The sequence below is a fragment of the Lampetra fluviatilis genome, chromosome 13 (genome assembly GCF_964198595.1).
Source record: "Lampetra fluviatilis chromosome 13, kcLamFluv1.1, whole genome shotgun sequence".
Classification (NCBI taxonomy): domain Eukaryota; kingdom Metazoa; phylum Chordata; class Hyperoartia; order Petromyzontiformes; family Petromyzontidae; genus Lampetra; species Lampetra fluviatilis.
In genome coordinates, this window is record NC_136287.1 from 5,495,950 (window position 1) to 5,509,941 (window position 13,992).

General features: G+C 43.4%; 1 protein-coding gene across 3 annotated transcripts in view; it reads left to right on the forward strand.

Annotated features, from left to right (window-relative positions):
- Window positions 1-13,992, forward strand: part of MEGF10 (multiple EGF like domains 10) — a 149,486-nt gene that overhangs the window by 78,010 nt on the left and 57,484 nt on the right. For all 3 annotated transcript variants that reach the window (XM_078862129.1, XM_078862131.1, XM_078862130.1), the window contains exon 6: window positions 13,670-13,916. In XM_078862129.1, the coding sequence (XP_078718255.1) occupies window positions 13,670-13,916 (247 nt within the window). The remainder of the gene's footprint in view (window positions 1-13,669; window positions 13,917-13,992) is intronic.

Below are 13,992 nucleotides of genomic sequence, written 5' to 3' on the forward strand. Positions count from 1 at the left end.
TCCGACGTTTCGCTCCACGTTCTGGGAGACGCTGTATAATCGAGGGAGAGAGTAAGCTATTGCATTCAGTTCCTGAATAAGCTCACAGCACGGGTAGTGAAACGTTAGACATCTTGCCGAATAACACAAAATACCGCAAAACACATCGGAGCTCTATACAACATTATAAACCTATGCAAAAAACTTAAGTAGTTTTCTACGATATGTTGTGTGAAATTCTCATGCACGACCATTCCCGTGAGATTTCTGAACGGATTCTGTGTTCAGTTACATTACGCTGAGAGCCGACGAGGAATAACATTGGACCCCCCCCCCCCCATCAAAAATATGTACAGTATTTTCAACATCCGTTAAACAAAAACAAGCGTGCAAGGCTGCAAGGCTGTCCTTGTAATGAAAAAAATAATTTCATTGTATTTTTTTGTCAATTAGCAACTCTTTATTTCTTATTATTCATGCGCAGGAGATAGATTAATTTTCTGCCCTTCAGGCTGCCCCATCTGATAGGCTATTGACCCACATCTAGGCAGTCATGTACGTGGTATGAAACCCGCTGATGGTTATTGACAAGCAGAGCGCGGATTCGCTGAGTGACTCTTGCAATGATTACGTGAAAAATTGGAAGGTGGATGATGGTAATAGGGGAAGTATGGTTAAAGAGGCACAGAGAGTGAGTTATTCCTAAGCAGACGTGACTTTAGCTAATGTGCAGCCGAGGCACAATTTTTGCTTATCTTACCTATAAAGGTCACTATACCAATGCAAAAAAAAATTACTTCTGAAGCCCAGGAGAATCATGAGTGATGTTCGGTAATGTGCCAGCGTTTACGATATACTGAGATATCCTTCTTTCTGACTGTCTTTTTAAAAGAAGAAAACTATCGTAGAAGTATGATACCGTAAGTTTTATATTTTCAGGGACAATTTTATTGCATAGCGCAGAGACGCGTTAAATTTTACTTTGAATTCGGTGGAATGTGAAAATGAATACGGGCAAGCCAATCGCCTTATGAGATATTTTACTCAACAAAATAAAAGTCGATCATTAGGGTTAAACTCTTGAAGATGCAATATTACTCTTTACAACAATGGAGAAATTATATTCGCATCTTAACATAACACTTTCAAATCGGCAAACTATCACTTGCTTCAGTGCATAATTTTTTTACAGATATGTTAAACTAAACAAAGCTGTAGAGTCTATCGGAATGTTTTTCTTTTTTTTATCGTCATTTGTAGTGTATCGTTTTGAACTGTCTTCATCATGTTTTGCTGAAAACAGATGCAAAGTATTTTTGCCGGGGGCGAATCTCATGACATCTCTTTATAACTCATAGCCTCTAACATTAAGGCCATTATAGTGCATTTGATGCGTTGGTTTTGCTCTGCATTCATGAGAAATATAGATTAACAAGGCCATTTGTGCGTATCAGCATTCACAGCGTTCCCTATTTTAAACAACAAAAGAATGCTGCCACGTTATGCGTATTCCAACATACGCTTAAGTCAATAAAGCCACGCTCTGGTGCAAGTAAACATGTATTATGCAATCATGTCATGTTGTATTATAAAACATGGTGAGCAGAGGTGCAATCCAGCAATTGCTTGTTCAAATCACCGCTTGTTGAAGGGCCTCCACTACAGAGGACCTTCTTCTCGAGAGGAAATTTGGCCTACTCTTCCGCACTGGCCAGACATCTTGTAAGAGGTAGAAGTACCCACATTTTACCCTACCACACGTGACCTGCCGATCAACGAACTGTGGTGTGCCCATTTATACCTCTGGGAGGACAGAGGTGGCCGGGGGGATTTAAGAAACCTCCCAATTGTTTAATTTCCCATGCCAGGAGATCGCACCAAACTGGCGACCTTTGAATTGCAAGTCCTATGTATTATATATCATAGTTCTTCTTGTTTACCCAGGAAAGCCTCACTGTGTCTCATAACTCTTTTTCTGGAGGGTCCTGCCAATTTTTCTCAGTAGTGGGCAATGTAAGTTCCAACAAAGTAATTTTCGACATTTTTCTTTTTCAAACTTGTACCATAACGCCAAAACACAATAGCTTAAACTTGACAATAGCTTACTCTTCCAAATGATGTCACGGACGATTTAACATCTACTGTAAAGCAGACGGTGCATACCATCACGGTTCAAACAGCCGTGGTATTGATCACGGCGGCCATTGGGCTCGAGCCGCGAACCTCCGCAACAAGTAAGGTGAACGCGCTCCCCTGAGGCCACGTGACCCGTGAGACGACGTCATCATCCTGGCGTTGACGAAACACCGGCAAAACAAATCGCCGAAGCCCACACTGGTGCAATGGCAGCAGACGTCTTCAGGTTCGGCGAGTGTGCCGACGTTTGGCCCTGCCGATACCAAATAATTCCCGGCACTCGTCAAGTGACCCGCGAGTGCAGGAAGTACGACACGTGTCTTTTTACAACACCGTCCGAACTTGAGCCTGGCTGCACACTCCGCCTTCTTGAAATAGGCAAACAGAATGCTTGCATAGCAGTCATGGGTTCGTGTGCATGATGTCAGGTGCATGCCAAGGTGACCAAAGCAGCTCTCAGCTGCCCAGACGCTGAGAGCACCCAACACATTTTGGACGGACGGCCTGAGTGAGAGTGAAAGGGGAGTCGTTGTCAACCTTTTCTGACCCTTGGGAAAAGTTTCCCGTTTAGCCACTGGATAAGATAACAGAGGGCGCTGGCCCCAGCGGCGAAATTAACTTGATCCCTGGGTCCTGACCCAATGCTGAAGCTATTCCCGGGTCCCGCCGGCTAACATTGCCACCAGGGGTTTGTCGCGTCCCACGAAAAAGCGAAGAGACTGGGATTGACTGAGACAAGTGTTCTCCTCCACTGCCCCCCCCCTCCACCAGCTGCTTGTGTTTCTTGGCAGGGAAAGTGGTTTTGAATGATTTTCTCTCGTGCCGTGAAGATCCAAAGAAAAGCTCTTTAGTGCATGCGTATTCATTCGGTTGGGTTAAATGCTGCGATTCTTCTTCTTCTGATTTTATTATTCCAGAAACATACACTGACGCGAGTTCGAATCTTGACCACGGCGAACATTAGTTGCGAGTGATACCCGAGTCGTTTCCTGGGCTGTCCCTTCACCAACCCATACTCCGATTAGCATGGTTGGCTACATGTGGTGCAAAAGAAGTTCAACGTACGTACGTACATACACACTGATCCGTTTGTTGAAGCACGGTCAAACAACCCTCGCGGCTGACATGGCACAGGGGGAGGCCTCTATTCAGAAGTGCATTGACAAAGGGCTGTTAATGGTTATAGTTGTTATACATTTTCAAAGAAAATAAGCGATGGGTGTACAATGAAACTGCATGCAGACAAAGCAATCGTGGTGAGGTAGGAGCAAAGAAAACAGCCTTGACAAGCTGTCGAATTTTCCATTGTCTGGGTTGGTGTGCAGAGCTCGCCTGGACTTGGGACATTTGTTGATGCTGTTGCGTGCCGTGGCTTGCCTCAAGTCCCCAAAATTCACACGCAATGTCCCATCGGCAACAACGCGATCGCGCCATTCCGTTACGACGCCTAATTGGGAAAAAAACATTAAAAACGTCTCTGATTACTCGTTACGTATTATATTGCAAAGCGACGTTTGTGTCGAATAGTGACCCTCGCCCCGTTGTCGATCAGATTGAGCCGTTTGAATCTCTCATGACTGCACCTCGAATCTAAATTTCCAACAACATTTGCCCGAGTCCCCAAAGAAATGTAACAATATAATACTTCTAGATTTGAATCTTTCGTGACTGCAAGGATTCATACTCTTAGTTCTTTCGGTAAAGTCACGTAGGTAAAAAATGAAATTAAAATTAATAATGATTTTATTTTTTATTAATTTTAATTTCATTTTTTACCTACGTGACTTTACCGAAAGTACTAAGAGTATGAATATAATACTTGCCATTGTTTAAATGTTTTAATTCCGGCTTGTACGCTGAGTCGGCTAAGTTTTTCGGGCGTTCATTTGAGGGGCGCATCACCGCCCGCGCGCTGGCGTGACAATCGGCGAAATTGGCATAAGCAGCTGGAAGTCTTAGCTTACGTGCGATGCGTTTTATTACCTGGCAGAAACTAATATCAGACTGATTCACTGTGGTAGGCATTGCGCTCCGGTTTCAGGTTTGACACACAATGCACTCTCTCTCTCTCTCACCCTTCATCCTGCCAAGGAAATATTTTCCCGCTGCCATGGTTACATGTGCGAATGGTCAAGCTGTTGTGTTGCTAATGACGAGAGATTTATCATCGTGATTGTATGAGTGCGCTTCATCACAATTTGCATTTGATGTGCATCTCGTTACTTGATTGCCATTTTATTTAACACAAGTGGCAGGTCCTAATCGTTAAGAGGATCAGTAGAGGGCCTGATTGACATTCTGAATAACTCGACCAACGATTCTCTGACATGACTCTGGCTAAAATGCAAATATAAATAACACCTAAAAATACTGCATGTCCACACAGGTAAATTGACGGCATATCAGATTGTAATGCCGCAATTCTTTAATCAAGCACTGTGGAGATTAGGGTTGGTGGATCACGCAAATGTTGTATAACTCTAATTTAGCCGCACCACCTCTACATAACACAAGGCTCAGTCCCATTTACAAGCACCTTTACATCAGCCGCACCCAGTTTACACAACAAAGGCTCATTCCTAGCAGCGTGCTTCAGCCGCACCGAACCTCACAAAAATAATATTCAGGGCCTACCTTGGCTCCTCCCACCCTCAACCAGTATATATACAAGGACTGTTTTCTTGGAATTTCTCTCACTTGATACAGCTATCGTGCTGTGACGGTTCCACCTGAAGACGGAAGCTTCTGTTGCCTCCGAAACGTCGTGATTTTTATTTTATTTTTATTTTACTTTTATTAATTTAAATTTTTTACCTACGTGACTTTACCGAAAAAAACTAAGAAGTTGTATAACTCTCTTCACATGGGTGTCGAGGTGCGCCATAGACTGGCTCACCAGGAGAAGTTGGTACAGCAACTGCATGGGATAGAGTGTTGCCCTCTCACAGGTCTGGGTTTCTTCTGGGTGCTCCTCTTCCCACCACATGTGTAAACGTTCATTGGCCAACGCGTAGAGGGGAATTTGGCACCGGCTCACCACCTCGCTACGGCCTTGCTGCTAGTTTGTGGTTCCTCGTGCCTCTGAATCTTTCTCTCTCGTTGAGAATAATCGACTACAGTATTCCCCCTTTATTCGCGAGGGATACGTTCCGGAGATGCTCGTGATATAGCAAATTTGGCGGATAATGATATTGGCCTACAAAAAGCTATCTTTTATCTAATCACTTTATTTTTCATCACTATATCTTATCACATTGTCATCCCTTGCTCGCATCACTTTCTCTCATCACTTTCTTTCTTTCTCTTTCTGTGCAATGGTGTCGAGTTCCAGATGTGATTCGCGGATAGCCTAAATCGCAGATAACATGTTCGCGAATAACGAGGGAATACTGCACTGTGCAGCGCGTTGCAAGTAATTATTATTATTAAAACTCATTTATTATTCTCGTTGACTTGTCCTGGTTGATGTGATCATTGATGCATTACTGTATAGATCCTGAAGTGCACTTTTATTTTATAGGCAATAGTGGAACTAATGTAAGTTAATTATAATAACATTTCACTTAATTATATGTTGCTCCTCTTTTCACTCTACAATGCAATGCTAAGTTATCCAATTATCTGTGATGTGCTGTAGCGCTATCGTGCTTTTAGACGGAGTTTTTCTTTTCCACCCATATATAATTTTTTGTCCACTTACCTATGAAGACGGCAATTAATTTACTGTCGGCTAAAAGTCGCGATAACGTAAAGATTGATGAGTTTCAAGCTATCTGTTTTTGGCTATTACAGCTTGCAAAAGGCAATTATCTGCAAACTGCCACATAAGCTAAGAGGATTAAATGCACCACAAGCAGCATATCCTGAAAATGAGGTTTTATTATTAAACTAAGGCATGTAATGGTCCCATATCTCCTGTCTATCAGTGTGGAATCAAACAACGCTGCCAAATCGCTCGTTTTCCCACCAATAAATGGAATTTTTTCAAACTTTACCATAGTATTGAGGCGAGATGAAAAGTTTTAGGTCCATCACATTGCGCTGCAAGTAAAAACAATTGTCGCATTTTTTTATGTTTGTTACGGAAAAAAATATCATGAGCATCATTAATATCATCCACAAGGTGCTGGTGTTTATATCGCGTTATGCGTTTGTTATGTTTGCGGTCGAACTATATGACCCATGTCTTAAACAGAGAGCTTTGCCGATAATATCTGGTAAGTTAACCAGCAAAAGCACACCGGACTGCTGATGAGACGCTGTCTGTTGAAACGGGTCCAGAATTTGCTCAGTGTACCATACTGAATCATGGCTGCGGACATTATGCCCTCCCAGAAGGCTGCTTATCTATTTCGTTACATTTATTACAATTTAATTGTTTACATTTTTAAATTGTGCGCGAAACAAGTGGGAAGTCCATTAAGACGCAATGTGAATACGAATTACCATTGCTATTACATTCTCTTCAAGGTAATAGCAAATCATTTACTTTAATTGATAAATATAAAACGCTTCTCTTTAAAACTGCTTGTTGTTTTGTTTAATTTGTTGTCCTTCCCTCGCACCTCCGATTAGCACGGTTGGCTACGTACGTGAGTCCAGCATACATACATACACAATTTAATAATTACGACGAATTTTTATTCCACAATAAGCTACATAATTAATTATTGTGTCACACATGCATACGCGAAAGAAAACCCCAATAAACAATGATTGTATTGTACCAATAAAAGTAACACAATATTTAGCACAATAATCTTGACAGTCGGTTCAGTGAGTATATCAGGTGGGGGCAGGTTTGAAAAGGTGGGTTCTTTAGGCCAGGGGTCCCCAACCCCCGGGCCACGAACCGGGACCGGTCCGTGGCCTGTTAGGAACCGGGCCGCACAGTAGGAAGTAAGAGCGGCGAGTCCGCGCGTGGTCCGCCCCCATTGTTTTATTATCGACCACTTTCGTCCGCGCCTCTTTCCCGCACCGGGCACTTGTCTCGGTCACAGTGTTGGTGAGCCCACAAGCTGCTAACCCTAGTAGCCACAATGAGTACAAAACCAACGTCGCTTGAGAGCTTCTTTGAAAAGGGGGAAAGACCCAATGATGAACCCCCCCCACCACCCCCCCACCGGTCCGTGAAAAAATTATCTTCCACGAAACCGGTCGCTGGTGCCAACAAAGTTGTGGACCGCCGCTTCAGGCCAGTGGCACCGCGCTCCGGATCGCCACCTATCCGTTGTGCGATTTATAAACGGTGTTCGCACCACGCAGCGGGCGATTGCAAATGGTGGCGTGCATAAGGAGCAGCGCAGGGGTCAAATTGGACAAAATGAGCCGAGTGATGCATTGAAAGAGGTCACGATCTCTTTTGTAACTTCTAACCACGTTTCCATGAACTGCACATCGTACGCATTAAATTGGCTCGTTTATTGAAATTGGTGGAGCTGTCTAGGATTAGTTCTTTAACAAAGGCAGTCTACTAACATACATACAAACGTCGAGACAGATTCACCACGTACGTACACTATATATAGACACGTCGTAATCAAGCTTTTTTGGTTAGATCGCGTAAGTATAAATGTGTCGTTAAGCCCTCCACCACCCGACACAGCCAGCAAGGTTTGTCACGTCAACAACGCGCGCCAATTAGTTTACTACTTCAGCCCACCGGTGTGTGGGTCGGAGAGTAAATCCACAACATTCACAATCCGAGTACGACGTTTCGCCGGTGATTACATCAACCAGTCAAGTCACGTAGGTAAAAAATGAAATTAAAATTAATAAAAATTAATTTCATTTTTTACCTACGTGACTTTACCGAAAGAACTAAGAGTATGAATCCTTGCAGTCACGAAAGCTTCAAATCTAGAAATACATCAACCAGCACCGTAGTACGATTGGCCAGAATAGCGAAGATGTCCACGTGCTTCCCGTCTTAAATGGAGCGACATGACGTCATCGCCGAACCCATCGGGTGCGGCGATGACGTCACAATGGATCAGAATTAAAGGCGGTTAAACGCCTCTATATAACGAACGAAACAGTTAGACTCCTCCACAAATCTGGCTGTCGCCTGATGAAGCAAGCTGTAATTACTGGCGAAACGTCGTACTCAGATTGTAAATGTTGTGGCTTGGCTCTCCAACACACCGGTTAGTGCTGTACTAGTATACTACACTATACACTACATTATACACTATACACTCCACTATACACTACACTACTCTACACTACATTATACACTACACTACACTATACACTGCACTATACACTACTATATACTACACTATACACTACACTATACACTACTATACACCAGAGGTGGGACAAAGTCATTGTTATGCAAGTCCAAGTCGAGTCGCAAGTCATCAAATTCATGACTCGAGTCTGACTCGAGTCCAAGTCACATGACTCGAGTCCACATCTCATAGGTGGGACAAAGTCATTGTTATGCAAGTCCAAGTCGAGTCGCAAGTCATCAAATTCATGACTCGAGTCTGACTCGAGTCCAAGTCACATGACTCGAGTCCACACCTCTGCTATACACTACACTATACACTACTATACAGTACTATACACTACTATATACTATACTACACTATACACTACACTACTATACACTACACTATACACTACTATACACTACACTATATGACTATATACTAGTGCTGTACTAGTGACGAATTGGCCACGTTTTGTTTACGTGACAACCCTTACTAGTTAGCTGTGCCGGGTGGTGGCGGGTTTTAACGACACATTTATATATTTACGCGATCTAACCGCCCCCCTCCCCCCCAAAAGAAAAACCCCTCTATTGTGGATAATTAAACCACGTTGCACTGCGAAGCGAGCCACGGCGACTCGAATCCATCGCTGTGTGCAGTAACATCCCTTGTGGCGAGGCCCCGCTCGCTACCTGTGCCTAATTACTTATGCATGGCACCGCGATGGTCGTCTCGCGCATATTTATTATTTATTCTCTTCACGCACCAAAGCGCCTTGCTGTGTTGCTCGCCAGCAATGAGGCAGCCTCAGCAGGGGGGGCTCGCAAGCGGTGATTTTTTTTATTATTTCATTGGAGACACTTTTAGCGGATTTAGCCGTTATGTTGACACAAGGCGGCTTGCAGATCTGGAAGGGTGATATTTGATGTTTCTTCAAGTTCTCAGCGAGCCCGTAGTGCCGGTATTGTTTGCACTCCAAGCTGCTCTCGTCAAAAATTGGACAGGTGGAATGGATCTCACCAAGCCTTCAGATAACCCAACTTCATATTGAAAGGATTAATGAACAATGCTACCTTTTTGCAATTTTTATTCGTATTTTTTCACAGCCCGATAAATTTACCAAAATGAAGGTATATGATACATTTTCTTTATAACATTTTACACGTGCAGTACTGAAACGTGTTGAGGCAAGTCTGAATATTTAATGTTAATAAGAGTTAAGAGGAAACACCACATAAATTATTCAACATTTATAAAGGGTCATATTCATTAATTTGATAATTACACGTATGAAGGTTATATTCAATAATATTATGATTTGTTAAAATACTTTTCTGGCATATGCCTCTAAAGGTATTTAATCTTATTTTTAACACTGCTGCATAGCATTAGCAGTCGTACTTTGCTGAGCTTATTTTGATGGCTTGCAGTATGAAGGAGGTGTCTTTTCGAGTCGTTCTTATTAACAAAAAAAAAAGTGGGTTTCTATGTATGGGGAAAAAAACAAGAGCACAATTTGACGAGCTCTGGAGGAAACTTGCGGCTCATTAGTAATGCAGTGAGGCAAGGTCACGAAAAACGACGAAAGACCTTCGGTCAGCCTGAATTCTCATCGCACAACGATACCCTTCCTGGTGGCACCCGCAGTCTAACTCTGCACACATAATGCTTACTCGTTGTTTCAATATTACTTCTGACAAGAATGCGTTTTTTTTTATTCATTACAGATTCCTTACCAGTTGCACTCCCCTCCGAGTCACCATGAGGCTGCAGACAGCCCAATTCACGGTCGTCCCATTGGCTGTGTGTTAATTTCAGTTTTCCCATTGTCGCCCAGATATTGCCCACACTTGTATTGCTTAGTGCCACCAGCGTACCACGCCGTGCCAGCTTTGTATTCACAAACCACCTGAGAGCCATTATCCCCCACCGTTCCATCATCGCAAATTGTGACCTTTTGTTGTACTGTGAAAAAAAAGAATACAAAGTTACGGCTCAGCCAAATTACATGCTGTATGCTATAGATGACTTTTGTTTACAAAAGCAAAAAATGCACTTTGGTGGGTGCAGTGGTTGTGAACACAATTATAGCCACCGTCTTATTTACATTTTGATTGTTTGTCTGAGAACTAGTACACACTGATGCAAGTGATGCGCAGTACACTCAGTTGAAAAGTATGCCAGGCTTGAAATGACCGCTTACTTTTTTGATGAATGAAAATAATACAACTACAAGCAATCTTCTTGGTTCTTTCGGTAAAGTCACGTAGAAGGGAAGTAATAAATAATCAAAAAAACATAATACATTTTATTTTATTATGTTTTATTTTTATTATTTTATTACTTATTACTTCCCTTCGACGTGACTTTACCGAAAGAACCAAGAAGATGAATCCCTGCAGTCACGAAAGCTTTAAATCGAAACTACAAGCAATGTTATGTATAGGTTCAGGTTTGGCATCAACATATAAACACAGGCCACGCAGAATATGACTAAACATTCCAAAATGTTCGTTCGTAAGGTTCAAATCGCAGTCAGTCTGGGACGCATCTTTCCTCCTCCTTTAACCTTCACTGACTGGCATGGTGAAGGATGGTCAAACAACCCCCGTGAGAGACACAGCAGTGGCTTGATAAAGATCTGTAAATTTGGGTTAATTGTTCTTTATGGGGCAGCAGGATGGCAAAGTGTGTGTCACAAGAAGAATTGTTTGGGTTCGATTCTCGACTCGTGCGCCTTTCGACGTGGAATTTGTATGTTCTCCCTCTATATTTTTGGTTCTTTCGGTAAAGTCACGGAGATAGTAAACAAGCAAAAATCTAAATTTAAAGCAAAAAACCCACGACGTTTCGATCGCAACAAAAGCGGTCTTCTTTAGGTGGAAAGAAAAGAGGGCCAACCTCCAGATGTAGCTACCGAAAGAACCAAGATTATGAATTCCTGCAGTCACGGATGTTCTCCCCCTGTTGTGCATGGGTTTCCTCCAATATCTCCCCATTGCTAAAACATACCAATATAACTAGTCTCAGCCAAACATTCCAATTACCTGCAAACTACTCAAATGGCATTACACATAGCCGCAACATCATCGCCCCCCTAATGCAAAACTTGGCAGAACCCTCCTGAAAAAGAGCCTTGAGACTCGGTGAAACTTTTCTGGGTAACGCCAGCGAAATAGGTTTCAACTTTTGTTCCGCTTCCAAAAACAGCAGTGTAGTGGCACACCATCACAACAAGGGCATTAACTAACGGTGACTCCACACGAGTATCCTCTCGTCGCCGTGGTGAGATGTTAATTACCTCGCCCAGTATGCAGGAGGTCGGGGGTTTGATCCCGACCCTGACACCTATATATTTGGAGTTTGCATGTTCTCCCTGTGATCGTGTAGATTTTTCTCCGGGTCCTCTGGTTTTCCCTCCACATTTAGAATCAACATGCGTTTAGAGTATTTGCATGCTATACATTTCTACGTGATAAGCGACTTTTTGGGCTATCATTTGTGGCCAGGTTACTTATGAAAAAGAGCTATGTAGCTCAGTGGGCCTTACCCGGTAAAATAAAACGTTTAGTCAGTTTTAATTAAGTTTAAGTACACATCGGTGTGAAAACAAGAGCGTTTATGATGATGCCAATAATTCATATCTACAGCAAAGTGCGTAATAAGTACCTTTCAGCCCCCTAGTGCAATGCATGTGCCTACTGGGGTAATGTACATGCGGACTGACATCGAGATTCCATTGCAGTTGCTTGCTTCCGTCACTGCTGGTGAAATGTCATCTGCGAGATGGAACTTGAGATGGCCTCGCTCGTGGGTATTTCTTTGGTTACCGCACTCTTCCATGCCCACCAGATGAACTCGGAAGAGGCAAGCGTACTCACAGTTTACCCCACCCGCATGCCACCTGCTGATCGGCTAAGAGTAATGCCGGGTGGTGGAGAGATTTAAGAGACTCACACCGCTGTTTGAACTTCCATGCTGGGAGATTGAACCGGCGACATTTGGACTGCAAGCCCAGTGCGATAACGGTCACTCCGTAGCGTCAGTGTCAGATTCCATTGCGGTGTTTGGAAACTGTGTTTTGCTGCTTTATTTGTTTCCCCCTTTAAATTGGACAGCAATTATGGGCCGTGACCTTCCTTTGATCGCAGCTTAATCAGCTGGACGCCAAGAAGGAGATAATTCTCTTCCTTCCTTAGTACACTTTGATACGTGGATCTGTAGATGTAATGAGAGAAATAAGTTTAGGCAGCATTGAATTCCTTGACACACAATTTAGTGATTCCATTACAGATATGGTAATATACAAACCTTCAGAATAACACAATTTTTAGCTTTCATAAAACGGGATTTGCATTGAAAGATACTATGAATAATTTCCAGTGTACAAAAACCAATTTTATATAAATCTGATTAAATATATAACACCTTTCTGTGTTTGACCATCTCATCACCAGGGAAAAATGGAAATCCATCCAAGCACTACCCTTACTTAATCATAATACAAAATAAACGCGAAATAAAAATTAAAAATATACACGTACGACGAGCTACAATAATCCGTCGGCATTGGCCTTATTTTAAATTTATCGGGAAAGATTTGCGACTATTTAGCACCTCGTGCATTCCATGAAGTCACAAATTTGGGCGTCGTTAAAAAGTGTGGATATGAAGGAAGTCGACACGAGGGATGTAGAGTTTATTGAAATGCATGGCATTGACAGGTAAAACATTTTAGACGTTGGTAATAATAATTGTACTTCGCATTGTGTCGAATACTGGTGTCAACTCCCACGCGTGCCCTCTGTGTGTACCTGAATCGTTTGTTCAGTGAAAAAAAATAGTGTGGATATTTTTCGATTTAAAGCTTTCGTGACTGCAGGGATTCATCTTCTTGGTTCTTTCGGTAAAGTCACATAGAAGGGAAATAATAAAATAATGAAAATATAACATAATAAAATAAAAATCTCACGACGTTTCGGCCACAACGCAATCGGCCGTCCTCAGGTGAAGAACAGGGCTGTCGAAAAGACTTCAGACGCTGTCTTTCCGACAGACATGTTCTTCACCTAAGGACGGCTGCTTGCGTTGTGGCCGAAACGTCGTGAGAATTGTATTTTATTATGTTTATTTTATTTTATTATTTCCCTTCTACGTGACTTTACCAAAAGAACCAAGGAGTGTGGATATTTTTGGAAGACGCGCTCGCCATGCAGCGCAACAACGGCGAAGGGGGCTCGGAGTGTCGGCACGCGACGCGGACTTCGTGCCTCGCACTAATTGGCGTCGTGTTTCCCCACCTCCACCACCCACCCCCGCCCCCGCGTGTACTCCAGGCTGCGACATCGAGCACTGGGGTCCCCACTGCAGCAACCGCTGCCAGTGCCGCAATGGGGCGCGCTGCAACCCCATCACGGGCGCCTGCGTGTGCGCCGCCGGCTTCCAGGGCTGGCGCTGCGAGGAGTCGTGCCCCACCACCACCTACGGCTTGGGCTGCCAGCTGCGGTGTCAGTGCCAGAACGGTGCCACGTGTGACCACGTGACGGGCGAGTGCCACTGCCCGCCCGGCTTCACCGGTGCATTGTGAGTGACTGCGCCGACACCACCGCCACCACCACCGCCGCTGCCGCTGTTCAGAACTCCAGTAGTAATTTCCTTT